At 35.5% G+C, this 27,080-nt stretch overlaps 1 protein-coding gene across 1 annotated transcript in view; it reads right to left on the minus strand.

Annotated features, from left to right (window-relative positions):
- The window catches only part of WDR27 (WD repeat domain 27), an 89,321-nt gene that overhangs the window by 38,754 nt on the left and 23,487 nt on the right, over nt 1–27,080 (minus strand). Inside the window, exons 19-23 of the mRNA XM_059841531.1 lie at nt 25,592–25,689; nt 25,166–25,287; nt 21,163–21,260; nt 11,817–11,919; nt 2,180–2,278 (exon numbers count right to left, since the gene is read on the minus strand). Of these exons, the coding sequence (XP_059697514.1) occupies nt 2,180–2,278; nt 11,817–11,919; nt 21,163–21,260; nt 25,166–25,287; nt 25,592–25,689 (520 nt within the window). The remainder of the gene's footprint in view (nt 1–2,179; nt 2,279–11,816; nt 11,920–21,162; nt 21,261–25,165; nt 25,288–25,591; nt 25,690–27,080) is intronic.

Consider the following 27,080-nt stretch of genomic DNA (forward strand, 5'->3'; position numbering starts at 1 on the left):
TCATTTTTATAATTATTTCAGAGTACCATATGATGAAAGCAACAATGCTCCCTATAATAATATCATATCCATCCAGGGTTTTTCCATCTTTTCTGGAAGAACACTTATGCAAGTGAGAGTTATAAGAATGGTTGGAATAAGCTACCTCATGGACAGGTGCTGGGCAAGCAACAACTGGACTGGAGCACTGACAGAACACCACGCTTTTGGCAGGATGTTTCCACAGCAAAAGATTTAGTGATAATGTCTGAATTTCACTCATTAGCCACTTTCTTTTTTCACCCATTTTGCTTTCTCCTGCCATTTCATTCCCTTTGAATGCAATGGGGCTTTATGCAATGGCTGTTCAGAATCCAATATAAATCTTAATTGCATTAATTCAAACATCGGATGAAACAACAATAGAGTCAGTTTTAAATCCCTAACCAGTAGTAGAAATGTGTACAAAAATCTTCCAGTATTGGAAACTCTGACTGCCTAAAACAAAGTCTTTCTTTCAAGGTATGGGATTATTCTTTTCTGATTAATTTATGGTTTTCTTCTTTTCTACTCTACAGGCTTATCATTGCTTTGCTTATCATTGCATTCCTAGAGCCTTGGAATGTAATTTTATGCTAAACTCTATGTTGGAGAGCTCAGGTAGATTTTCGGGTTTTTTGGTTTGGTTTTTGTTTCTGTAACTCCCCCAAAAATAATTACTTAGAAAGCATTTTGGAGTGCATATCATGCAGAATTATTTGGTTAATCAAATTTACATTTCTTCTTTAAATTTGTAGCAGTTTAACACATTCCTTGCTGTTTAGTAAAGTGTTTCTGATAAAACTATCTTCAAAATCTTTCCCCACAAGAATATCTATGGGGAAAGCCATCAACTGGTTCAAGACCACAGGCCTGGTTTCTCAGGAAAGAGCTCTTCAAGAAAAGGGTTTGTGGCTCTTGAACTTCAGATTTGGCTCTAACTATAGTACTTAATTGACTGTGTAATGTTTGAGAAAATTCAGTATTAAAGGGTTTGTGCCCCAAGGCACACTCTCATACCAGTCTGGCTTGGAGCCACAGCCAAAGCTTATTTTACACCCTTTGTGGATTCTGTCCCCTTGATTAACAAATTATTTTCCTGTACTTAATTATTTCCAAGGCTTGATTCACACTACTACTGCAATTGAGCCTCTGGACTTTTAAAAATTGAACTCTAATCAGACATTTTTCTACCAAAATGCATTCCAGCAGCTGGACCATAGATCAGAATTCTGCAAGACTACAGTCAGCTCTATTCTTATAGTATACCTTTTTTGCAGAAATGTGTTCAGTGCTAAACCTTGCACTACTCTTAATTTGGGTGTAAAGTTTAATAAACCATACCATTTGGTTGAATATAACATTGCTGAATCCAAAGATCAGAAATACGTAATGTTCACCCTAAGACAGCAATCAACAATTTCTCAGTTCAAACAATACATATATAAGGAATAAAACTTCCAGAAATTCTAAAATCACAGAAGTGTTAGCATCTATATTTACAAATGGAAGGAGATATATAAATGTTACAATACTCCTACAAGTAAAGGAATTATATTTACTCCATAAGTATCTTTAATTGCAACAAGTACAGTCAGAGGTGAGGAGGCAGTGAAGTAAACAGAAGCTACTGTCCACTCTTACATAAATATATATGGTGACCATTGTTGTGTCTTTAAAGTAAGGAACAAAAAAGTAGAAAGCATAAGACTTCAATGCAAATTCAATATATTAAAACAAAGAGGGTAAATCCATAGGATTTACCTTCTTTAAAAACAGCATACAATGAATTCACATGATAAACTAGCTGCAGGGAAGCTTGGGTGTCAAAATAAAACTTAGAAAACAAACCTCTTTATATATATTGCTACACTGCAATTAAACCATTACACTGAAATGTAATGCAACGTAGTACAATGATCACTAAACAAATAAAATTTGTTACTGCATAATGCCTAACTTCTTTGAAGTACTTTTCACCTATAGATATCTAAAAGGCTCAAAGCACAACAGTAATAATTTTTCAAAATATTGTGATAAAGTTATTTCAATAGTTATTCTGACACAGCAGACTTGAAATAATGTTGCTTTTTAAATCTTTCAGGCCTTTGAGTCATTTTACATGCTTTCATTACAAAGAGGAAAAAAAGCAATGGCTTACCTGTGGAGATGAGGGATTAAAACTGACGTTGATTACAGATTCTGTGTGTCTCCCAAGTTTTTGTAAAAAAGTGCTTGAACGCATTTCATATATGTAAGCCTAAAAAACAATGAGTTGGTATTTTCAGTATTAAGTACAACTAATGTTTTGTTATTTATTGGGGAAAGAGTGCATTATTCTTTCTAAATACTTTTTTTTTTACTTAATTTAAGCATTTGCTAAATTATCTCAAATTATAGAAATCAGATCTAAGATATTGATGATTTAAATATCTGTTAGGTCTTGTACTGCCCAGGGTGTATCCTTGGAAGGCCTTTTAATAAATACCTACTTTATTCCTTTAACTCTGTCTAGCCTTTGTTCCAGGTCACCTCTTTAGACTTCAGTTCCTTTTTATGGAAGGAGGAACAGAGAAGAGGCAAAGTCAATGACAGCAAGAATCAAGAGCACAAAATGCTCTGATTCAGAAAGAAACATGCTCCATCTTTTAACCAAGAGAACATATCACAGAGAGGCACAGTTAGTGAAGTTGAAATTTTTCCATCATAATCTAGTGGTTTACAGAACTTTGCCAGAATTATCCAGTAAAAATTAGTTTTCCATTCCAGGTCCTCAGTTTAATTTGGGAAGGACCATGTTCATTTTTGGCTTAATCTTTATGTCCCTGTTCCACTCTGTAAAATAGATGTGATAATATTTCATTATTTTTTGAACAAAACTCCAAAGTTTGTTAAAACTAGGTATTCTGGTAATTTATTCTCTTCCACACAGTTTCTAAATCAACCATTTGGCTCATTCCTTTCTTTCAAAAATGCTGTGAAGCAGTCGTGGAGCTTAATTATAATCTAGTGAGAGTGTATTTGGTGCTGTAGTCACACTTCTCAGCCTAAAAAGCATCCAAACCCTTGCCTTCTACCTTTCAAGAGATAATTCTTAGCCCTGAGCTAGAGATTAGGCTGGGATGCAGCACTTTTCCAAACTGCCTCATTGTATAGCCAGATTCACTGGATCAGAGAAAAGTCACGACAAGCAGCTACTGGTAGAAACCCACCTGTAGCTAACTACTGAAGCATTGGGAAAGACCAGATATGGGAAAGCCCTTTCCTCTGACCTTTACCACAAAGACTCTATGCTCATATTGAACAGCTGCTAGGCAAAACACACAGAACACGGCAGGGAACACGACCTGCCCATTGCATGTCACTCTTACAAACCCATCCTAATGGATCTACTGCTGAACGTCTTTCCAATACCGTATTCCTAGCCCCATAAATCTTAAATATTTAGGTGTTATGGTTCAACAGAAAAAGGGGTAGAGTCTCTAGCTACATGCAAAAATAGTTTATTACATTGTGGCAGATATCATCTCTTCCAATAACTGAAAGGAAAAGTAATGGTAATTTTCTGAGTACTTTTGATATGCAAGACAATAAAATCTGATTTAAAGAAAATCATCGTATAAAAATGAATAAAACCAGCTTCTGTTTAAGTAGCTCTAGCCATAGATATTTAAACTAGCCAGTGACAGTCTAAATTCTGAGAATAAAAGTTAACTTGGTTAAAGATTGAAAGCACATTTATTTTTAACTTCAGAAGTTTCAAAATAAAATATAAACCCCAAAGAGAACTGTATTTTAACAGAACTAACACTCATAATAAGAGAAATAACTCCAGTATAAACATTCTTCTGCTACAGTCTGCCATCATTTTAGTTTTGCTGTATTTTCTGATGTAATCCAAATGGTTTTTCTATTCTATACTTACTAGATTATTTTAGCATAGTCTTGTCTACAGAAAAAGAGGAAATAACAGTTACTGAATAATAAATGATACCATTAACACTAGCCACGGAAGAATAAAAAAAGCTTGAAAATATGAAATCAATGACAGAGGAAGAACAGATTTTCAGCAAACCAAATGGAATGAAAAAGAAAACAAATCAGTCTAGGAAGCACTCAGCAATACCCAAAATGCACATGTGCATATAATGTTTTAGACTTTAGCCAAAGTCAATCCCCTTTTTTTATATTAAGATGAATTTTGTCTAATAAAAATACTGATTCAGTAGATATTGGTATTTCCTTTCCAATTCTTGCTGAGGGTCAGCCAAAAGTAAAAATAATTTACCTGTACCAACAGCTTCCAAAGAAGTTTCCTGGACCCATAACCACATACTTACTTGTATTTCCTTTCACTAGACATTTGAAGAACATTTGGAGTAGTCATTTTTCAGTAACCCAGAGTGTGACAGTGTATTTAGCGCCTTACAAGTATACACAAGCTTCTGCTTTCTTCCCTACACTTGTACCAAGAGACAGAAAAGAAGGGCAAAGGCCCTTTCTTGAGTGGAGGAATTTGTATCCAAATGGAAAATTACTTAATTCTACTGCATTGGTAGACAGAGTGTGCTAGATAAATTGATGCTTTATCTGCAGAGTTTCACTGTAAATTCTTTCCTCTGTTTTCTCACATTCTAACTTCAAAGGAAACTTGTTCCCATCTGTTCCCATTGCCCCCTAGTCCAACCCATGGCCATAAACATTTGTGTCAAACTACTTACACTCCTACAGCGTCCTGGGATAGGAAAGAGGGGGAAGCAAATCATAAGCACTTGACTAATAACAGAAGAAATCTCCTGCTTATCAGCTTTTGTACAGGGATCAGAAGAGCAACACCAGTTTCAAGAAAAACCCTTTGCTGCTGCTGTGGCTTTAAGCTGAAGCATGTATTTTACAAACAGATCACAGGAAAAGAACACAACTAACAAACAAACAGAAACACATTGATATCTAAGATACCTAATTTGACCTTACACAAACAGAGATGTTTTCCTCACATGTTTTGCATGGATTGGCCAATTTCATCACTTTCCTGTGACTATTTTTCCTAATATTTCATATGAGCTACAGAAGACAGAAATGTTAAAATCCCTTGACAGAGGCATACAGTCCCTTGATCATCTATCATGTTTTTGTAAAAGATATCTGCCTTATTAATAGTGCATTATTGGCCATTTGCTTCCATCAGTGCCATCAAACTTGATGCATAATCCCACAGTACATGATAGAAGTGTTTGACTTGCACTCAATCACTCCCTATTTATACTGGGGCACATGTTCCACTGAACCATGTATTTTTCCTCAATTTCAAGCTAAAAAAGCTCTTGAACTACTTACACTAAAGAAAAATAACAATTAACCTGAAGCAGACACCAAGCATGGAAATTTTCAGCCCAAAATGTTCTTACTTATAAGCAACTGAAAACAGAATTATAGTGGAAAGTGTTAGACTACCTTAACTATAAGGATTGGTGCCAAATCCACACATAATAAAATAGATTTCACAAGTATCCTAAGCATTGATTAATGCTCTTCAGTTCCAAGATATCTTATACACTTACCACATGGTAGCATGGAAAGTCTAATCAAGCCTGGCACCAAAATGCTGAGTACAGTACACCCTCTCAGAGTCCCTTTCCCTTTTAATGACTCTTATGGAGGCTGTCTTTCTGGTAGTCACATGAAACTTCCCACTACTGCAAGATCCCAGTTTCCATATGATTTCCTTTGACATAACTAAAAAATGAGTGACAGTGAACATTATTAATGTTCTTTAATATTAAAATAGTTAATATTACACATATCAGTCATCTTACAAAATGCAGGGAATATTTTTCAAATGTATCAATCTTCTGCCAGTTGTAGCTAACACATTTGAATTTTCCTCGCTAAAAAAAATACACAAACCATATCTGACTTCCCTCTCTAAGCCACCCTTCTATGAAGCTTCCAAATTCTAATATTTTGCCAATTCAGTTCCTATTTAATTTGCTAATTTTAAGGCCTTACGTAAATGATTGTCTTTATTTGTTTTAATATGAAATTTATGTAGGACCATGCAGCATGGAATTTAGTTTGCCTTTACTTTTATAACACACATAGTGTTGTCAGAGTACAGAATTACAAGTTGAAGATTTTATTCTAAGAATTTACATCTCACTATGAAGCAGCATAGCTGTATCACACCCACTCTGGCTCTTTTCTGACTTTTCTGTGCTAGGATTCTCCTCTGTATTAACAGTACAGAGGAGTTGCAGGAATTGCATTTCCTATTTGTGTGTTGGTGTTGACTGTTTGATAGATGCTGCACAGGATCTTCAACCAGATTCTCGTACCAGATGTACCAATGATACCAAAAAATTCAACTACTGTCAAGAATTGAGAACAAGAGGTACACATATAGAAAACACAAGCCCTGAGGATATAAAACTATATATAGCCACTTTTAGCACCTCACGCTGTATGCATTCCAAAATGAACATTGGGTACTCATATCTACTTCAGCTTCCTGTTTTGTCTACAGTTGAACATGGGGTATTATCTTTTATAAAATTCGTTTTCTTTAGCAAAAAGGCTAATTTCTCACACTTCCTCCTATCTCTCAAAAGCATTAGCAAAATTCAATGTTAACACAGTAACAAATTACAGACTCATAAAATTCAGTTAAAAAAAAAAAAGAAGTTGTTCAGTAGTAGTTAAATAACAATACATCTATAGCCATCAGAAAATCATCCTCCCCGTCTCTCAGCTCTTCATCTGGTTTTGTGGTGGTCAGGTCTGAGGTATACTGGCCTAGATAAGCAATAGCCTGAAATGTCCATAAAGCACACAAGAACAATTAATGTGCTCATACTCACATAACTCCATGCTTCATAAAATAACCTACAAAGGCCAAGATTTTCAGTCATCTTCAAAGATACACCCAAAGAGACACCAAAACAGCATATCCAAAGTCATGACTGTAATGTCAAGAAAGCAATATTTATCTGTTCACTTCTAGGATAATGGGCCTAACAGCCAACCATGTTACCAAGGAATCCAAAACACCTCAGGTTCAAGACTAAAACAAAACTGTGCGCCTCTTTGGAAGGGGCAGATTTTCTCCATCAGCAGCTGGCAGAGAGGCTGTTTCAGCCTGTCATTCATTCTCTGCTATGGATTTTGTTCTGCCAAGCAATGTCAGTCCTGCCTTCTCCACAGTAAACACTACTAATGCTGCTTTCTCCAGATGTTTCCTGTTAAAGCCTATCTTAGTTAAACAGTATGGACACAAAAGATAAAACTTGAGTAATATATAATTGGAATACCAGTCACACTGAAAACCAAAATACTTCAGATAGTTGCTACCACTGCTTCATACAATACATTCTGTTCTGCAAGCCCTCTGCTATGAAGTGTATACCAAGTCAACAAATACAATACAATACCAATAGCATACATAATTTTCCGATAAAGAAAATATCCTCTTTTCTCCAAATAAAGTAATAAAGAATACTTTATCATATATCAAATATACCTAATTTAAACCTTAGTGATGCCTCCAAGATACACTCCCAAGAGATATGGAACAAAGCATTCTAGATTATTAACTAGTCCTATCTCATCCATTTACATACAACTACATCAGAATATCTTTGCCAACTTCCTCATTTGTAGTCCTTTACCTAACATTATTAGTACCTAAAAATTTCTAATGAAATGGGTTATTAAAGGGAGAAAATCGACCACACAATTTTATCATTCACATTTGGGGTTTCTTGAGGTGTTTCTTCTTTGTTATCTAGATTATTTTACGTTATTTTTAAGCTAATCAGATGCAATTTAAAAGCTTATCACACCACAGATACATAAGGATGGAAGTATTTTATATAAATAAGATCAAAGCAGCTGATCACAACAGTAACAAACTGAGACAGGCCTCATCTAAACTCTTAAAAGACAAGAGGAGAGAAGAAAGACACCATTGCTAATCTTGATTTTATAAGTCAGAACTGAGCCAGAGAAAGACTAAGGTGGCTAATAATATATTTATGGGGGTTGAGAAATACAATCTTCTTGGCAATGATTACATTAGGAAGTAGTGCGGTGCAAGAGGAGTAGACGTACAGAACAAAAGAGTGCTGGCAGCCCAACTCCCAAATGTATTTTCTGGTAGTAAAGCATTATAGTATATTGTTCAGCAGCACTGCTTTTTTATTTGGAATATCAATCTCTGTAGCTACTTAAGGTGTCAACTATAAACAAATTCTACAGTTTGTGTTATGCCTGATGCAGAATCCTGTATCTGAAAATAACTCAGTCTGCAAAGAATATCATGTCTGGGTTTGCATCCAGCCACCACTCACAGGTTTGCAAAACTCTTTGGATTTGCCCCCAGACCAGCATCACTTTCCAGCATCACTTGCATAATGAGAACTTACTCTAAAACCAATTTTGCATGAAGATTAATATTCAGGGACTCACAAGTGGTTATTAAATTAATGTTATGTATAAGAACCAAATTGCTTTAGCCTGTCTCCTGCTACTCCATTCAATGATGGTGCCCTATGGGCTACTGCTTCAAGCTTTGGTGCCTTCACAGTTGGAAGGCATAAATTTAATCTTGGATTTAGAATGTGTTTCAACGACAGTGTTGTAAGCAAAATCCTAGGCTTTGTTGAAAAGTGTATAAAAAGAAGGGAAGAGAATGTCATACATTGCCATGTATTTTTTGTAATTCATGCAGCAACCTGCTTTGCTAAAAAACTTCTGGGTTTGTGATATGGGTCAGTCTGTCTGAGCTATGAACACAGGCTTTGAGATTTGGCATGGACAGAGAGTTTTATATTAGAAAATCCAATTGCAGCATTAGGGTCAAAATGTGCCTCATAGAGTCTACAGTTCAAAGAGAGCTAGCAAGAATGAGTCTGAAAGCAATTAAAGAGACAAATATTTATTTCTTCATTCCCTACTTCATTTCTGGAAACTTGGAATTTATTCAGAGAGCCCTAAGTTCTTCAAAGACAAAAATTAAGTGGCTAATTAGACATAAAGTAAAACAGCTAACTAGAACTACATAGCACAGAAAGAAAATGAGTTCTTTTTATTATAAAAAGTAACATTTCACACTGTCCAGATATTTCTTGTCTTTTTACACTAAGATTGCTTTAGTCAACAAATTCTTAGGTAAACAGTTTTGTATACAGTCATGCAAAATGGAAATCTAAATCCAATTAAGGTATATTAAGGTCCAACTTCCTTGATAATATTGATAGTCAGAACCCTGAGACTGTCCACTTGTAAAATGGTTAGAAATTACAATATTATGCCTATTCAGTTAAGCAAAAGTCAATTAAATTCACTTGTAACCTTAAGCTATTTAGGATGTAGAGAAGATTTGACATTAAAAGTGTTAACCTTTTATATTTTCTAGTCACAACTAATTACAGACAGCGCAATCACAGTCCAAAACAAGGATTCTGGTCACCTGCTTATCAGACTGTCAGGACCTACACAGGTGTCAGTAAAGGTTCTCTTAAGGAAGTTGGAGTAATCAGTTAGGGATACACTCGCAAGCCCAATTTACAGTATCTTCAAATCTCACACTAACATGCACCAGAGCAATTCAAATAAAACCATGTGGCTACTTCAGCCACACAGAAGCTACACCAAGCTCTTATATAAAACAGGTCATACACCCTCAAAGTAGAAAAAAAGGCAGACAGAATTTTCATCTCTTTTTTTACAATAACGTATTTTAGGTCGCTGTTTCTATGTCCTGTAGGAACAAGATTTTGCTATTAATCATTGTAGACAAAATATTCCTCTTTGTCAAATACTTCAGATGTTGTGAAATACAAAAAGCAGTTTAGGGTCAATGTCTCTCAATTGTATTCCAATTATGCCTCTTTTGGCTTTAAAATCAATCACATTTGTTAACCACAGGGTGCAAGAATTGCACTTGATAAAGTAAACTCCAAGATGACTGAAGATGCAGTTGCTTCTCAATGGAAAGGTACATAACCTATTTCCAGAATGCTCTTTTTGAAGATAACACTTTGTATCCACACTACTGATTTTTTATGCAGCTTATTCTAGTAGACATTCATTCATATAACCTTCAGAAATATGTGACTCCTTGACACTATTAAAACTGTCCCAGTCGCACATTAAGCCATCTGTCAGGATGCTATTAGTTGAAAAATATGAATGTACTATTCAGTGCAGCACTCAATTTACTGTTTCAAAAGAAAGCACAAAAATATATCCAGCCTCAACACTTCAAAAGGAAGCTTCCTAAAAAATGCCCCAAAACTGCATTTTTGTCCTAACAGTACAGTATAAGCAAGAGTCCAGAACTTGACTCAGTTTTCCTGAGGGGACAATAAGAACAATGAAAGTTCTCTACAAACATAGGATGCAAATTATGCAAAACTCCAACCCAGGAGCCACACTAAAAAGTATTGACTGGCACTGTGCCCAACAGGGACCACATGCCAACTGGAGCAGGATGCATGCCAGCTATTCAGCTTCCTTTGATGACCCACCACGTGCCAAGAATTTGGAGTTAGGACAAAATCAAATTGTCTTTCTTTTCTTGAATCAGCACTAATTCCAAACAAATACTTTAGTGCAAAAGAGAAGACAAAAAGGTTTTGTGACTGCACCTATTTTTATACAATTCAAAAGCAACTTAAATTAGTAGCCTCAAATAAAATATATAATATATATCATGATCTGAGATGAATATTAGATGTATTTCTTCACAGGCAAAGCAAAAAGTCCTTCTTTTGTATTGCAAGCTACATTTTGAAATGCCTTTTACCAGAAACTTGAAAAATATGTTTTATCATGAAAATGTCAAGAACACAACACCTATTGCCAAACATCCAGCAATCTGCCAATAAAATCTCTAACCTTCACATATTATTTTAGCCAGTATTTCAAAACTAGCCAGAAGAGTAAATTCCTCTTCTGAATTTGAAGTTGACCAGAAACTCTGTGTCATGTTCTGATGATTAACCTAGAAATACCTAAAATAAATTTCAACAGCATTCCTACCCAGCTGTTTTGAAAGGATGTGTTTGCAATGAACCCAACCTCAGTCCAGTTTCAAAGGCCTATAGTACAAGTTAGCAATCTTCCATCTCTTCACAAACAGCAAGACAAACATTCTGCTAACATTGCAGGCATTACTGAATTAAAATTAGTTAAAACTCAAAAAGGTATCGATACACGTTTACTTAAGATTCATCTCTAAATAATTAAATTTATTGACATTGATTCAGAAGAGAACCTGTCTGGGGAGAAAACACACACACAAAGGGTCCGGAAAGTACTAATTCCAGTTGAATGACTTCTCAGTTTTTATTCAGCTGATTGGTTCATTGGTTCATGGCTTTCTAGCCATACTAAAAGATTCATCACCCTGTATTTGGGAGCTTTAGTAAATTAATTTCTATTTGCTACAGAGTCCCTACTGGTCAGATATATACACAACACATAAAGCTGTGCTACAGGGAACACCATTCACCTCATCTTTGATGGCACATGACAATTCAGAGTCAAATATTATGGAAACTTATAGAAACAATCTTTTAACAACTACTTTGAGTGCTAAGATTTAGCTGTTCTGGGATTTTTCAGACAAAATAATCATGAATCATAAGCAACTGCTACATGTAAATGAACTATATAGAAGTAACATAAATTCCAGTCATGCACATTGAGATGAATCCTAGAATCCTCTGAAAAGACTCATAGATACAATATGAGTTGTTCCTGTAGTTTATGAGGAAAAAGAAGCAAAAACTACTTACGTATTTGTCATCTGACCCACTGGCTATAAAGCGTCCACAGGGAGACACTGCAATTCCACATGGATAGCAGCGGCTACTGTGCCCTTCAAAACGACGTTCACACCTACAGAGAAGTTTCAGTGTTATTAACACCACCTAAAAATTACCTCTTGTACTGCCATTTTCATGAAATCCTCCTGGTATCATGTTTTTCTTAGCCTACAAATTAACTACAGCAAATCCCCAAATAGCGATCGGCAATAGGATTTTGTCAACACTGGAAGACACTGAAGAAAGAACATTAATGACTAAAAATCAAATGAACAGACAAAACTGCCCCAGGACAATGACCAAACCTATGCTTTGGCCTTTTTTTGTTTACAGATTTAGAAACAACATTACTAATTTGAAAGGAGGAGCTGTGATGCCTATCGGTTAGCTGAGGGGAAGGTGTTATGAAAGTCTGCTCCATGAAGATTTATAAATCTCCCTCAAGTTATTTATATCAAATGAAGTTGCCGTATGTGGAATCATAACATAAATAATTATTTCTTGCTTTTCTCACACCCAAATCTGAATATTTCACCTTTGTTGCCTATTTACATTTCTATTTATTCCATACATTAATTTATTGTATATGGTAAGTCAAGAAAGACAATATCCAATTATTCCAAAGTGAAAAAGCTCTCTCTCTCTCTAGCTCTCTCTCTCTCTCTGTTCTATAACTGTAGATAACGTCTTACCTATCTGTAGGAATGGATTTAAAATTAATGCAAGGAATTAATTTCTTACTTTTCATGTGAATATTGCAAGAAGCATTGTAGAGTAAGTTTTAAATAGCTGAGAACACTTGTGCCATTTGCAAATAATAATGCTTTTCATGAATTGAAGAATAATATCCACCTAAAAACACCACATGGTTGTAAAGAACCATGATAGCTTTGCAGTCAGCACAAAACTGTTCAAAAATATTATTTAGTGTTTTCCTTAATATTAAAAAAAATTAAAACAAGTTTCAACACCATTCAGATCTGTGATTTACATATGCATACCTCATTTCAGAAGTTTACTTTTATACCTTTGAGGATTTATTTTAGAACAGACTTATAATAACCTATATTCTTGTTTTGTCTGTATTATGAATACTGTCAACCTACCCTTCTTACAAAACAAATTCACATACTTCACCATAATGCAGATGTCACATACTCTTTTTTTTTAATGTAGGCTAGGTCCAGGAACAAATTTGAAATAGTAAAATCTCCTGCCAGCTCCTGTGATATACATGTTTTCCTGGCCAGTGAAACCACAGAAGCTAAGTAAATTTAGTTGATGGAACCTATGTGCAGAAATCTCTAAATTTTTATACCACATTGTTCTGTTGTAGACACACATGTATGTGTAAGAATGTACTAAATGCCAAGCTGGTTTCATTTACTCAGGTGAAACAGACATACTTAAACAAAAACACTACTTTGTGACTGATCTAATTGCTAATCACTTCTTTAAGCATAAAAGAGACACGTTTGAATGCATGAAAATACATCATTTTATAGAGCCTAACTCTGAACTTTACTGTATTCTGTATAGCAAAACAACTGATATTAACAGACCTTTTGAGCATACAGTAACCAGACACTTAATCTCAGAAAAATTCTATCCTGAAACTGCTAAAATAACCCAACTGAAAAGAACACTATGGTCCAAGAGAAGCAACTTATGAAGATAGCCAATTACTGTGACTAAGATGTAAGAACATTTTTCAACTTCCTTTTTTCACAAGAATATTCAGAGACTTTCAGTAACCAATGGCCACTTGTGGTCTATTGAATAACCTGCCTCTGTTCAAGCTTCCTTTTTACAGCAAAGGAGAATACTAGCTACCTCAGTCTCCTCAGCATTTCCCTTCTAAGTTAGGCATTCACACAACATTATTCATTGTGTAAACTTCTCCTACAACTTGGCCTCGAGTCCCAGTTGCACTGTTTTCAAACTTCAGGGAGATAGGTTTTTTTCTGAGTGCCTTTTCATAGAGAATTTGAGGAAAAAAATTCTCTTTAACCTTATACTTGTGAGATAAAACAGCATCGTGTGAAAGAAATTTCTTCATGAGTGTTGTGGTTTGTCAGGCTCAAACCATGACAATGAGAAAAATAAACAAAATTCCTATCCATTGTCCCTTCCAAAGGTGTCTCCAGGTTCACCATTCTTCCTTAAGTAGTACACTGGTCATCAGGACTACTTCTAAATGTTTAAGACCTCATTGTCAGGGCCTGTAAAAGATAATTTCCTCAATGGGGTCTTCACAGAAGAGACTCCTAATAAAACACTGCAAAAAACATCCTTTCAAAAGAGACATCTCTGTGACCAATAACTCGAATATCTCACCTATAAATCAATACATTAAAGAAGTAACAGGATTCCAAGGTTTTCACTGATCTTTTCTCTGCTATACCACAGCAGTATAAAGCAATGTCTCAGTCATAGGATGGTGCCCTTTTCCTTGTGCTAGTGCAGCCACAGTAATAATCATTATCCTGGATTCTATTTTCTTAATTGTTTTCTTGCTCAACTTTTCCATTATATCAGGATATATGTTCCATTACAAGTTCAGCTACTTCCCCAACCTCTTAAAATCCTACACACATTTTAAAAAAAATTATTGCAATTAAACTTTCCACAGAATTAAGTAGAAATTTTATTACTCAATCTATTAATTCCAGAAATCTACAGGTATCACAGCAATGGGAAAAAAAGTGGACAAAAAAACATATCATTATTAGATAGATACTATAAGAATGATTTTAAAATTTTAGGGATTGTCTTCTTTCAGGCATTTTTTTTAATTCTATTTTTTTAAAGTAGCAACAGGTGGCAATCCAAATTGTTTTGGATATTGCAGGCTTTACGTGGCCAGCTGGCATGCTCTCCAGCCTCCAAAGAGTGCTTTTCTGGTCAGAGCTTTTCAGGGGTTACCATGACAAACATCTGGTAATTGCATGGGACAGCAAACAGCCAAGTTTTCCCTATGTTCTTCATTGTACATCTTTTAGTCTACATTCCAAAATATGTATCTTTTTATGTTGCAAAAAAAATTGAATAGTATTAGGAAAAAAAGTACATTTTTTTTTCTGTCTTTGGAAGAGAAAGATACTGGAATGTGTGTTTCTTTATAAATAAGAGAATACTCTCACAAAGAAGTCTATTTCATTCTACTTGATGCATTAAAAAAAACCCAAATCTGCAAAAAAAAGTTTGTGGTTTGGGGTTTTTTTAAACCACTTTAATTTGTATCATCACTTTGTGCCAGTGCTCCAGTATTTGTTCACAGACTCTTCAGTACCAGCAAATCAACTGAGGGTCTGCAAAATGTGAGTATAACTTGACAGTAGGAGTAGCAGCTACCTTAGATGTATTGAACACGTGGGTTTCATTTCATTGAAACACCAAACCCTTCAGATAGGAGCTCCCAAAGTTTTCAACATAGCACGCAGCAGGGACCACATTCCTGTGTTCCCCATCCTCTATACTTTCATGTATCTCCAGTCTCAATCTTGGAGGAACTCCAAAAACTCTTTTATCCCTCAGAATCTGGATAACTAGACTCAAAAGCTACAAGGGAAAAAAAAAAGACAAATCATGGGATCCTCATGTTCAGAAGAAACCAAGAAGTAACCAAATTCTGAGTATGTATATATTTGTATCTTGTTTAGGATTATGTCAAGCAGCTAGTTCACAGTGAAGATGCAAACTGAAAAGTATCTCAAAATTCAAATTGCATGTCGGACTCTAAGGTCTCAAAGTGCAAATGTGAGAAAAAGTATGAGATTAATGTGGCTGTGAGAATTCTGCTAAAATGTGTTGCCAGAAGAGGTTATGATCTAGTGGCACAGCATCATAACACTATTTGGAGATTTTGCCTTAATGTCTAATACTATCTTCATACAACTGGTAGATTCTTTCAGAGGCTGAAGGAAGGTGAAACTGATTTTCTCTGGGATCATACATCAAAGCATTATCGTGCAGCTGAGTATTCTGCTGAAGCAATTCGGTATGCGCAAGTAGTTCAGTATTCCTCAAGTCCTTACTGTAGTCCAATAAGCACCCGCTGCCTTTTTTGGTTTTTTTTCAGGAGATGAAAAATGGCTGTTTCAGCAGCAAACAGCATAGTTCAACAGCTCAACTTCCATTTCTCAGCTGATCAGAGTGTGAGTCAGGCAGCTCCTGCCACCACAGGTGTTAGTGGACTGGGTGTTGGGAGCTCTTCCTAATACCTTGTCCCTGCTATTCTTATTACCTACAACAGTAATCTAGCACCTACTACATCTACCTCCTCACACTACCATAGCAGCATCCCAGACTTCCAAACTGGGCTGTATTAACTTTTCCTTGCTCCCTACATTTCTGGGTAGGTAATAAGCATAGCACATCTGACAGCATAGCACAACTGTCCCTGTCCTGCCTTCTAAATTAATTTTCAATTTCAGCTGTTATTGTACATCTTGCTCTCTTATTCAATATCACATCAGCTCCCCCAGCAAATTTCCCATACCCTACCTTTTCTGTGGAAAGTAAAGAAAATATGCTATTTTCATAGAATTACAAAGTGACATTATGGTTGAGATTGTTAAACAACTTTGGAGGTCATCTTATCCAACCTCACTGCTCACACAGAACCAGTGAGGCTTCACCAATGCTAAACAGAGGAAAGGTATCACCTCCCACAACCTGCTGGCAACACTCTTCCTGATACAGGATAAGCCTTTTTTGCCTCAAGGCACATTTCTGGCTCATTCATGTTCACCATGGTCTCCTTTTCTGCAAATCTGTTTTCCACCTAGTTGCCCCCCTCAGCATATATTGGTGCCTCGGGGTTGTATTTGGTGTCAAGAGGACTTTGCACTTCCCCTTACTGAACTTCATATGGCTTCTGCCAGATCATTTCTACAGACTTCTACAGTCCGAATCAAGGAGCAGAGTTCATGGGTGGGATTCCAAGGCTGGTCAGGGCAATTAAGGCAGTGAGGGTCCTCACAGTGCAGCTGGTAACTTGATTAAATATGCATTTGAAAATCTGATGTCAAGCCAGGTCACACAATTATTGACACAAAGAAGAATGAAGCTTCATTGCATTATGGCTTTAGCCATAGTTTACTGATAAGCAGGGAAGGTCCACATCAGTGCCTAAAAGCTTTATAGGTGATCTGAAATCTGCCTCAGGGAAGAAAATTTTACACTACTTCACATTCTAAAACCTCTCTTGAGGATGAGGATTCCTTGGAATGACCCATGCAAGAGAAGCTGCAGAAAAACTGGACACACCATTTTTCTCATTATCATCCAGTCATAAAGATATCTATCTGTATTCACATAACTTTGCTAGTGAATGTGAGCTAGTGCTACTAAGTGTTTATTCAATATTCTAAATGCATTTAACGAAGTGAAGGGTGCAACTCTATGAATTCATAGTTTTCTCCTAACAGAACGAATGAAAGAAATTTCCTTTCTTCTGGACATTTCAAGCACAGAATTATCTACTCTACAAGTGGCAGGAAGTGAGAAATTGAAAGGATTCAGACTAGTAAAGAAGAATTAAAAACTGTCATATAAAATTTAAATGATATATGAACATATTAAAGCAGCTGGTATTTAGTCTAGTCTGATACTTCCTGTTGTTATGAGTTTACTGTGTAAGGGAATTGAATTTTCATTAATTCCTAAGATCCTACATTCTTTCTATGCATTGGTTTTACAGCACTAGGATGTCTAAGTACATCTCACTGCCCTATATGTTCATGAGCATAGCCACTAAACACAGACGGGACTGGTAGACAAGGAGGTTTAGTGTATTGGAATTTTCTGATGTATCTGGTGTCTGTGGCTTAAAGGACTCAGCAACTTGTGTCATCCCAATCCAGACTTTTCTGAGATATTACATTTAATTGGTGGAAACAATAGGTGTGGCTGAGTATAAATCAATGCTAGATTCCTGACTTCAGTAAGAGTAGCAATGTCTCCAAAATACATTCAATACACAGAGCAGTATAAGAAAGGATGGTAAAGTTTCTTGTCTTACAGATTAATGAGTCTACAAGGTTTCATCACAAAGAACTCATCAACTCCTTCAAAAATGTAAGAATGTATTAATTTTTTGTACCTCCTGATCATTAAATGCTTTTCTGAGCCTTTTTTGGGAATCCTGAACCTGGTGCCTATAATGTCCATCTCATTCAGATTTCCACAGCATCTCAGCCTAACTCTTGTGTTTACTGCTTTCAACTTGGACACAAGAGAAAGTAGTTTTACTTGTTTTCCAATAAGTCATTCTTTTAGACAATATAGACTTAAATTGCTCTTCAAAATATCTTGGAAGTTGGTCAAAGGTCATTATCTTACTCTAAACCATGTATTCATATGGTCTCATAGTTCATTATCCTAACCTGGAAGAAGAGTAGCAATAGTTTTCTTCCTCCAAGAAAAACTATTTTCCTTGCTTCTTTATTCCTAAATCTGTTTTGTAGATCATCTGGAGCTTTTCTTAGCTTTAGTTATAAATTAGGAGAATGCAGGAGAATTATAAAAAATATTCAAAATCTTCAGATGAAACTTTACAAATCCATGCATTTCAAAGCAAATGGAGCAGGAGTCTGAGTAAATCCAAAAGCCACTAGCAGTGTCCAAGATTCCCTCATTTATTGGCAAGATGACCTGGCTGTGTGAGGTTGGCTGACAACATCAGAAAGTTAAAATGTCTTTTCTTGTACCACCTTCAGAGGAACCCATGAGACGTTCTGGCACTCTCTGAAGGAATCTTGGAATGCCTCCAGATCATCAATAGTGAAAGAGACAGACAAATTCACAGCTTTATCCAGAAAAGATGATGAAAATTGAAGTTGCAAAATAATTTCACCAAATTCAAGAACATAAGAAAAGTTAAGTGAATTTTAACTGGAAAAATTGTAGTTTGATAACAGAGGCTGGGTAGCAAAATTCTTGTTGAACTCAAAGCAAAAATACCAATATATTCAAAACTTATAAAGCTATAGGCCAGGCTAACCTGTTTGAAGGTTTAATCTCTGCAGATCAAAAAAGAACTGGAGCATCCTCCTATGATTCCTCAGCCAATTGTGAGAAAAGGAATGCATATCATATGAAAAGGAACCACCATCAAAGAAACTGAATAAAAAACACCTAAGAGTCCAAGGGAATTGTGCAGTTATTCTGCAAATTATTTCCCATGCTTTCAACAGCAGCTTTGAAGAACACTGTGCTAAAGGGATTTTTCCCCCTTATTTAATCAAAATGTTGTACTTTACAGAATTTTTAAATAAAGTAACAATGGACAGATTCTCAAGGGCAACAAACAGATTAAAGAAAAGCAAAACAATTTTCACTGTGGACATCTAGGGAAAATATTTAGAACAAAATCAGCAAACAATAAAGTGGAGATCTTGGACTTAGTGTTACTGTCCACAACAACTGCAAACAATATAAATGAGAAGGTGGACTTACCTTTGCTATATTGCAAGAACACTGGACAAAGATTTCACTAAACAAACCCTATTCTGGCAAACCCAAAGGAAAAACAAAGGCAGGTCATTCCAGAGAGACTGGAAAGAGTTGTTGATGCACCAACTTTACAAATCAACAACTTTAAGAGATTAAAGGTACTGGCCCACCATAAGGTTGTGTAGGAACTAATCTCTCCTGTAAGTACTCAACAGTGCAAGGGATGGACTGGATTTGATTGGACAAAACCTATGAACAAAAAAAAAAAGCAAAAGTGTTCAGTCTGTGTAACTATAGTAGACCTAACACTTCAGCAGAGACTTGTTCCAAGTTCAAACAGACCTTTCCAAACCTAGACATTTAAAATTTATTTATGTGAAAAACACCTGGTGAACACATAGGAAAAACTGAACAGTTTTACTCCTTTTGAGAACTCAGGAACCGATTTTAAAATATAGACGACTCAGTCTCTGGTCTGAGCAATGGCAGAAAATTTAATTTTAAAAAATGTGGTTTGTTTTTTTTTTTTCCTTAAAAATTGCTAACAAGTGAAAAACAATTATTTATTTTTTTTCTATTTCTTCTCCACGAGCATTAATACTACTGATCACTGTGTAATGTGTAAAAAACACACACATATGCATAGTACCTCACAAGCACCCTTAAAATATCTGTCATTAAGGACTTGAATACATTTTTGAAGCTTGGCTAATAGAACACAGTGGACACTAGAATACACTGACCTAGCCAAATTAAATATACAGCAAGAACATACATAAATTTGCTCCTTCTACTCAAGACATATTCATTTAATTGATTGCCCAGATTTTACACTTTAACTATTTTACCATTCACTGACTTTACTTATATTAGTATTTAGAAACAAAGAGACAGATAAGTGATCTGTGAAAAGCTTTCTACTTTTTCATTACTCTTCAGCAACACTGAGCAGCTTATTAGAAAAACATAAAAAGGTAACATATTCCAACCCCAGCAGTCTCTAGTTTCATTACTTTCTGGCATTGAGTGAAAGTAAAACAGCAATGATTTTGAAAAGAACACATATGCCCCCTATAGATTTATGTAGTCTTACCACAGAAAGATGGAAATAAATGAAAGGCTCATTAAGCATTGCCCAAATAGAAAAATTATATGACATCTTTCCATAGATATGTTTACATACACAGAAAGCAAATAGAAAATTATTCTTTGAAGCTTAAACATCCTCTTCCCCAATCCTGTTTTCTTTTAAACATAATTCTTTTGGCCTCCACAACAGAGCTTGCCCCGGTATTACTTTTCCTAAGCAATGTTCCCTCCTTGATGTTCTATTCATTTGTCCCAAGGCCTTCCCAAAATTGAAAGGTGTTTAGAAACAGTGCAGCATTTAATTCTGAGTTTATGGTAATGTATCATGCAAAATTACGGCACTACATACCTGGTTTTTAAAAATATTGTTGCAATTGGCTTACATTTTAAAAGACAGATCATAGATTTTACTTCTTTTAGCAGTAATGGCACGCTGTTTTGGAAATACCATTAGCATTCAGTTCATGGCACCATTATATATATATATATATATATATATATATATATATATATATATATATATATATATGATTCAATCTACAAATGTGGGTAAACATAGGTGATAAATCATAAATATTTAATGGCTTCTACATAACTAACTATAATTGAGGAATGAGCACTTTGTTTGATCTCTAAAAACTAGTAAACTTCAATTAACCTGTAGTTCAGATTCCATATCGAAATTTCTACTGGTATATGAGAGCAAGTATGAATTCTGAATAAAGATAAAGCATTGCTTTTTATTCCAAGGTACCTAATTCATTCTTACCTCAGTGTTCTTAAATCCCACAGTTTGATGCCGTCACCTGCAGCTGTGGTCAGGAAAAGGTTGTAAGCTTCAGGCTGCTGAGTGCTGAAGGATGATCCCTGTAAAACAATAAATCAGTTTCAGGTGGCATTAATTATTTATAGAATCATAGAATATCTTGAGATGGAAGAGATCCATAGGAATCATTGAGTCCAACCCCCTGCTCCTTGCAGAATTATGCCACATGATTAAGACCATTGTGCAGATGCTCCTTGAACTCTGACAAGCTTGGTGTGGGGACCACTTCCCTGGGGAATCCAGTCCAGCACCCACCCACCTTCTCAGTGAAAAATTTCGTCCATCTAAGAAATAAACAGTAAATATTTGTTAGATTATGTGAACAAAGCTTGTCTGCACACATGCAAAGGAGCAAAGAGGAAGAGCAGGCAAAGAGCATATAGAGGAAGTCCAATAACCCAGTCAGAGAAATGGAGCATGGCCTTGGCTCCTCCTAGTGCTGTCCCAGGACAGCCATGAGCCCTTTGGTCCAGGGGTGACACCCACCAGGACAGTCAGTGAGACAGATTATCTGGGGCATCTCACAGACTGATGGGGATTACTAAAATCAGGGTATGGGATCCATCATGTGAAGCAGAAGATCTTTCTGTGATTGCACAAGACATTACAGGATATTTAGGGAAGAAAACAAGGGCAGTGAAAGGGAGGGAGCAAAGGTTACTTCAACAATTAATTATAAGACATTGTTAGCCCTGGGCTAAGTGTCCAATTTCCATTTACTTCAGTAGCAATTGCATTCATTCATCACAGGACTAATTTTGGCTTCAGACTTTTAAATAATTAAATCCAGTTTTAAACCTCTGATATTTTAACATCCACACTGGCAAATCCCAGCCTTTTTGCTGGCTAAAAACTTCTTTCTCCAGGGAACCAAATTGAAACAGTTAAAACACTTTCTTTTCTTTCTTCACCATTCACTTTCTTGATTTGGCTGAATACATCACAGAAACCTCAAGGTAATTTCCTGCAATCAGTATTTGACTGCCAGGAATCTCCTATTCATTATGAGAGCTGGTGCATAGCTTGCTCTAAGAGATGAATTAAAATGTACTGCAACACATTTCCCAACAAAGTCTACACATTCTCACATTAGTTCTGTATAACTATAAAAGAAGAGTAATGCAAAAGACAAAGACAGTAGTAGTCCAAATGACAGTATTCATTAAAAGTTACTGAGCACCCTTTTTTGTGCTTTTGAAATATTCGCTCAACAACCCTTGATTCAGCAGGCACTGGTCACAAGAGTCCAAAACAAAAAGTTCTACAGACACATACACATTTACTTTGTGCATTACTCCTTTACTATAGAATAGACAGAATACAGGAAAAAACTAAATGTAAGAAGTGCAATCCATTTGTTCCTTCTCTGCCCTGAAATTTGTCAGCAATATACTTTATTAATACATACACTTGTATCTTCAAACTACATTTGCTACTGAATATTGATATAAAAGAAAAGAAAATATATACTAGTTGGGATAATATGCAAGCTGAATTTTATTTATCACTTTGTGTCTTTATAGCCCATCAATTTATGATAATCTATTATTTTTGAGAATCTGACGCAAAAAGCAGCAAAATCCCACACACTCTTGAAACTATGCTTTCATTCTGATGGACAAATCCCTTTCTTCTGCCCCATCAGCCTCCTCATCCACCACTGTAACCCCTTCTCAGCTTCTCTCAAGATTAACTACATTGCAACCTTCACAAAAGATTTGGCCTCAAGGAGGATATGGTTCTACAGAACCTCACTTTCCCTCACTAATTCCTTGTGAGCACCATTGATGTCATCCAAGGAGTGAAACTGGCTTATGCTAAAGGCATTGATCAATAGACACATCGGAAAGCACTCAGTACCTTCGGGGGATCTTATACTTTTGCCAACATTTTAACTATGGTTAGGAAAAAGTTAACTGACTGAAACTTCAGAGTTATCCATTACATTTCTCAGTCTTCATTCACATCAAGTAGACTTCCTAACTAATGGACCAATGAATTTTGAAACAAAAGGGTCTGAACAGAAAATTAAAAATTTTGCTGTTTCTGTGAAAATGAGTGTACTCTATAACTGTGCTAGCAGAACATAATACCATCCAAATATTTGTGGGTCACAATGACAGTTTTCTGTTCAAAGAATCTGTTTTGCACCATTACAAATGCATTATTAACAGTAAAGGTCTGAATGTTTGTGATCTGATCTCAAATTGCCATCTATTTTGATATCTAAGATGTTCCTAAACTCTAAGACAGGAAGATGATTTTCATATGTCAATCAATTTATTTTACTATGTCTCTTAAAATTCAGCACAAAAAGCAATGGACTGTTATAACAAGCTTAATCAAAACACTGAAGTCTGAGATGAATTTCACACACTCTGGCAATTGCAAACAACCTCTAGAACAGATCAAAAGAAAAATTTAAAATCAAAGTCATTACACAGCAAATTACATATACTTGCTTCAGCTGTTTTTGTCTAGAATCAAAAATAAGAGAACGTCATGCTGATCATCTAGGTTTCCAGGATATCCCATGTGTTTTATAATTTGCCAACACGTTTCTCCAACATTTAATTGGAACATACTTTCCCTATCAACTCCCACAACCTTCAAAATATATTTTCTTTTTTATTCATTTAAAGAGTAAATTTTACGATTATGCCCACTTAACGATTATCCAAGTGGAATCACAAAACAGTCTTGGAACATGAGAACTGATTTGCATGAATCTGAACTAGAAAATGCACTTCAAGAATATATATACTGCAATCACAAATGAGTATTTAGTCCACACAATGAGACAAGGAATAGTCCAAAGGAAAGCCTTCCTAAATTTTGGGGTGTAGGCACTGGATCTTCAGCATGAACTGTTCCCCTCCACAGGTTTGTTTCCATTGAACCATGTCTCATCACTAGAGAATCTTAGATTCCAGTGTGTTCCATACTTAAAGGATGCAGTTTGCACACAGCATTCTGCACATTTTTGTAAGTCTAATTTGCTCTAATAACTTTAAACTATCCAATGCAATAAAATAGTTGATGTGTAATTTTCCTATTGACTTATCTAAAGTACTAGTCTTATATAACTGAAAAAAAAATAGAGAACCTTGATGTACAATTGTCCCCCAAAATGGTCAGTTTTCTTTACTACATACCACATACATCTAGGGTTTTTTCCCAAGTGAGTACTTGCCCATAGCTTTTGAGTTTTCTTGATTAAATAACCTGAAGGCACTAAGCTGACCCAGCAAAAAGAAAAGCCAGAACTTTAAGCCTAGATGTATTACAAACAGTACTGAAATAGTTAGCACAATTTTAAGTGTTTTACCAGATCACATCTATAAGGAAAACCCACAAAGAGTTCTACAACAGTAATAACAAGGACTGTTTTAAACCCACAGAAGCAAGGACTTTCCAACTGGGAATGAAGCGCCACATTCAACCAGATCTAACACAGCAGGCATTCCAGAACATATGCTACCATAAAAACTACAAACACTCAAATCAGTCTTCAAGGAAAAAAATGAAGAGCAAGGATGAGGGGTTTTAAGTCATCTATTCTATTGCAGTACTGAAAAACTTTTTTTTTTTTTGATTGCTGTTTCCAAATTTTCGGAATAAATCACAGTGTCAGACTGAGCTTCAGAAGAGAACACTTACATAAGGAAAAATTCCTGTTGAACTACAGTATTACAGTCTAGCACAAGTAAGGCAAAAGATAATAAACACTTCTCTAATAGCAAGAGCATTCAATCAGTCTCACTGCTCCCTCCTTTACACTAGAGAACAAATGAAATCTGTATGGACCTATCACACCTCATTTTCTTGCCCATCCTCCCCAACATATAAAAACTTACCGATTACTATAAACTCTACTTTTAGCCTCTGATTTCTTTGTTGATGATGCTGTAGTGCTACTACAAATAAAATTCAATGAAGTATATACCTTATTTTGGCAGATCTGATGGACTGATCTAACATGAGCTTCCTGTATCACTGCTGCGCTGCAGCCTGCATTGAGGTCAAAAACTTCCAATGCTCGGTTGCTGCCAGCTGTAAGTACAATATCTGTACAGTTCTCTGTGTTAAAGTTAAACTTATCTAAAGGAACAAAAGCATATAGACAGATAAAAATACAGATAAATAAACATATGTATAAACTCTATTGTATTTATTGCTCTATGAGCAACACCAAATATCTTACAGCACTAAAAATTTATGTCTAAAGATGAAGTTCAACATCACAAAAAATTACAAGTTTTTTACTCCAATAGAAAAGGAGTAGTAAATCATCAAATGCTACTTACTTTAGCAGATGTTCATGTCATTAAGTCCAAAGAACTACAAAGAAAATAAGAAATACAAAGGATACAAGAATAGAATTCATTTACTGCTGAAAGGCTGGTAATCTCCATTGCCGAAGTCATGGGAAATTTCTGTACCAATTTGCAAACACTCCTCTGTTTGTATCTGCAAAGAATATCAAATCAACACTTGTGTTAATGAAATTAGTTATGGTTTGTAAACTCCCACTGGAACAACAAATCAAAATGCTTTCTTTCATTATTAAAAATTAAAGTGACAGATCTTTTGCCTTATTGTTGAACTCTGTTAAAAACTTGGTAGCCAAACTCATTTGGATGAAAAACAACCCATGATATTCATATACAGAAGAGTGATTTTCCATCAACATGAAACACTAAAATAATCCTGTATGCATACTGAAAATGTTGAAGAGATTAAAGTCTGTCAAGTATCTATGTTCAGAAAGCAGACAGGCCACTGGTTTCAGTGTAGCATTTAATGAGCTGATGATAGGGCAATCAGGAAGAAAATGAGGAAAAAATAGTGAGGAAAGAATGAAAATTGTGAGGAAAGAATAATTTCCATTTAGACAGGAGGAAAATAAGGGACTGATCACACAGTACCGAAGAGATTTTGCTTCCCAACAAACACAAAACTTTTTAGGGTCCTGTGGGTTACCTGCCAGCTTCATGCAGAGGTGGCAAACATGCTAAAACTTCAAAAATGGCTTCAGACTTTTTTATTAGACAACACAAAACTGTGTAGTTATTCAATATAATTAGAACTTTCTGTTTACTGAAATATGTCCACATAGGCAACATGGATCTATTCTTATAGTAAACAGAAAACAAAACTCCATGGATATGGATATGTGGGGCAAGAAGTGTGTGATTTTCATAGAAGTCACCTAAGGAATACAGAGTCAATAACAACTGTACTGGGTCTGGTTGGGGCAGAGTTAATTTTCTTCATATGGCTTGTATGGTGCTTTAGACTTGAGATCAAAACAGTATTGATAACACACCAGGGTTTTAGCCATTGCTGGACACTGTCTGCACAGTGTAAAAGTAATTCCTGTGTAACTGTTAATATTATACTTGCATTTTAGCACATCTATCTAATGAAAGTGCAAAAGTCCATGCATGACGTGCTGTAGGAATCATTACTGTTTCTTTCCAACAATGCTAAAAGTTTGCAAAACTGAGATCATTTGACAAAAGCAATATGGTTGTCAGCCAGATCTGTTCAAAAGAAAAATGCTTAGTGACTTGGTTTTTGCCTTTCATTGTTATTTTCTAACAATGATCTGCTGATCTTTTCAGATGGACATCAGAACCACTTTAGTAGTGATGGTGAAGTAGAAGATAATGTACAGCGAATTGCAATTTAATCCAAGAATCTTTTGTAGTTTCCACAAGTACTTTATTCAAATAAACCAAAAAATAAACTGCCCTAGACATCAAGAGCAAATGATTTATCTCTATTTTTAAGTAAATGTACCCAAGCTAACTTTAAATAAGCTGACTGATAAAATAGGTACAATCTATGAAGGCAGT

The sequence above is a fragment of the Haemorhous mexicanus genome, chromosome 3 (genome assembly GCF_027477595.1).
Source record: "Haemorhous mexicanus isolate bHaeMex1 chromosome 3, bHaeMex1.pri, whole genome shotgun sequence".
In the NCBI taxonomy this organism is placed as follows: Eukaryota; Metazoa; Chordata; class Aves; order Passeriformes; family Fringillidae; genus Haemorhous; species Haemorhous mexicanus.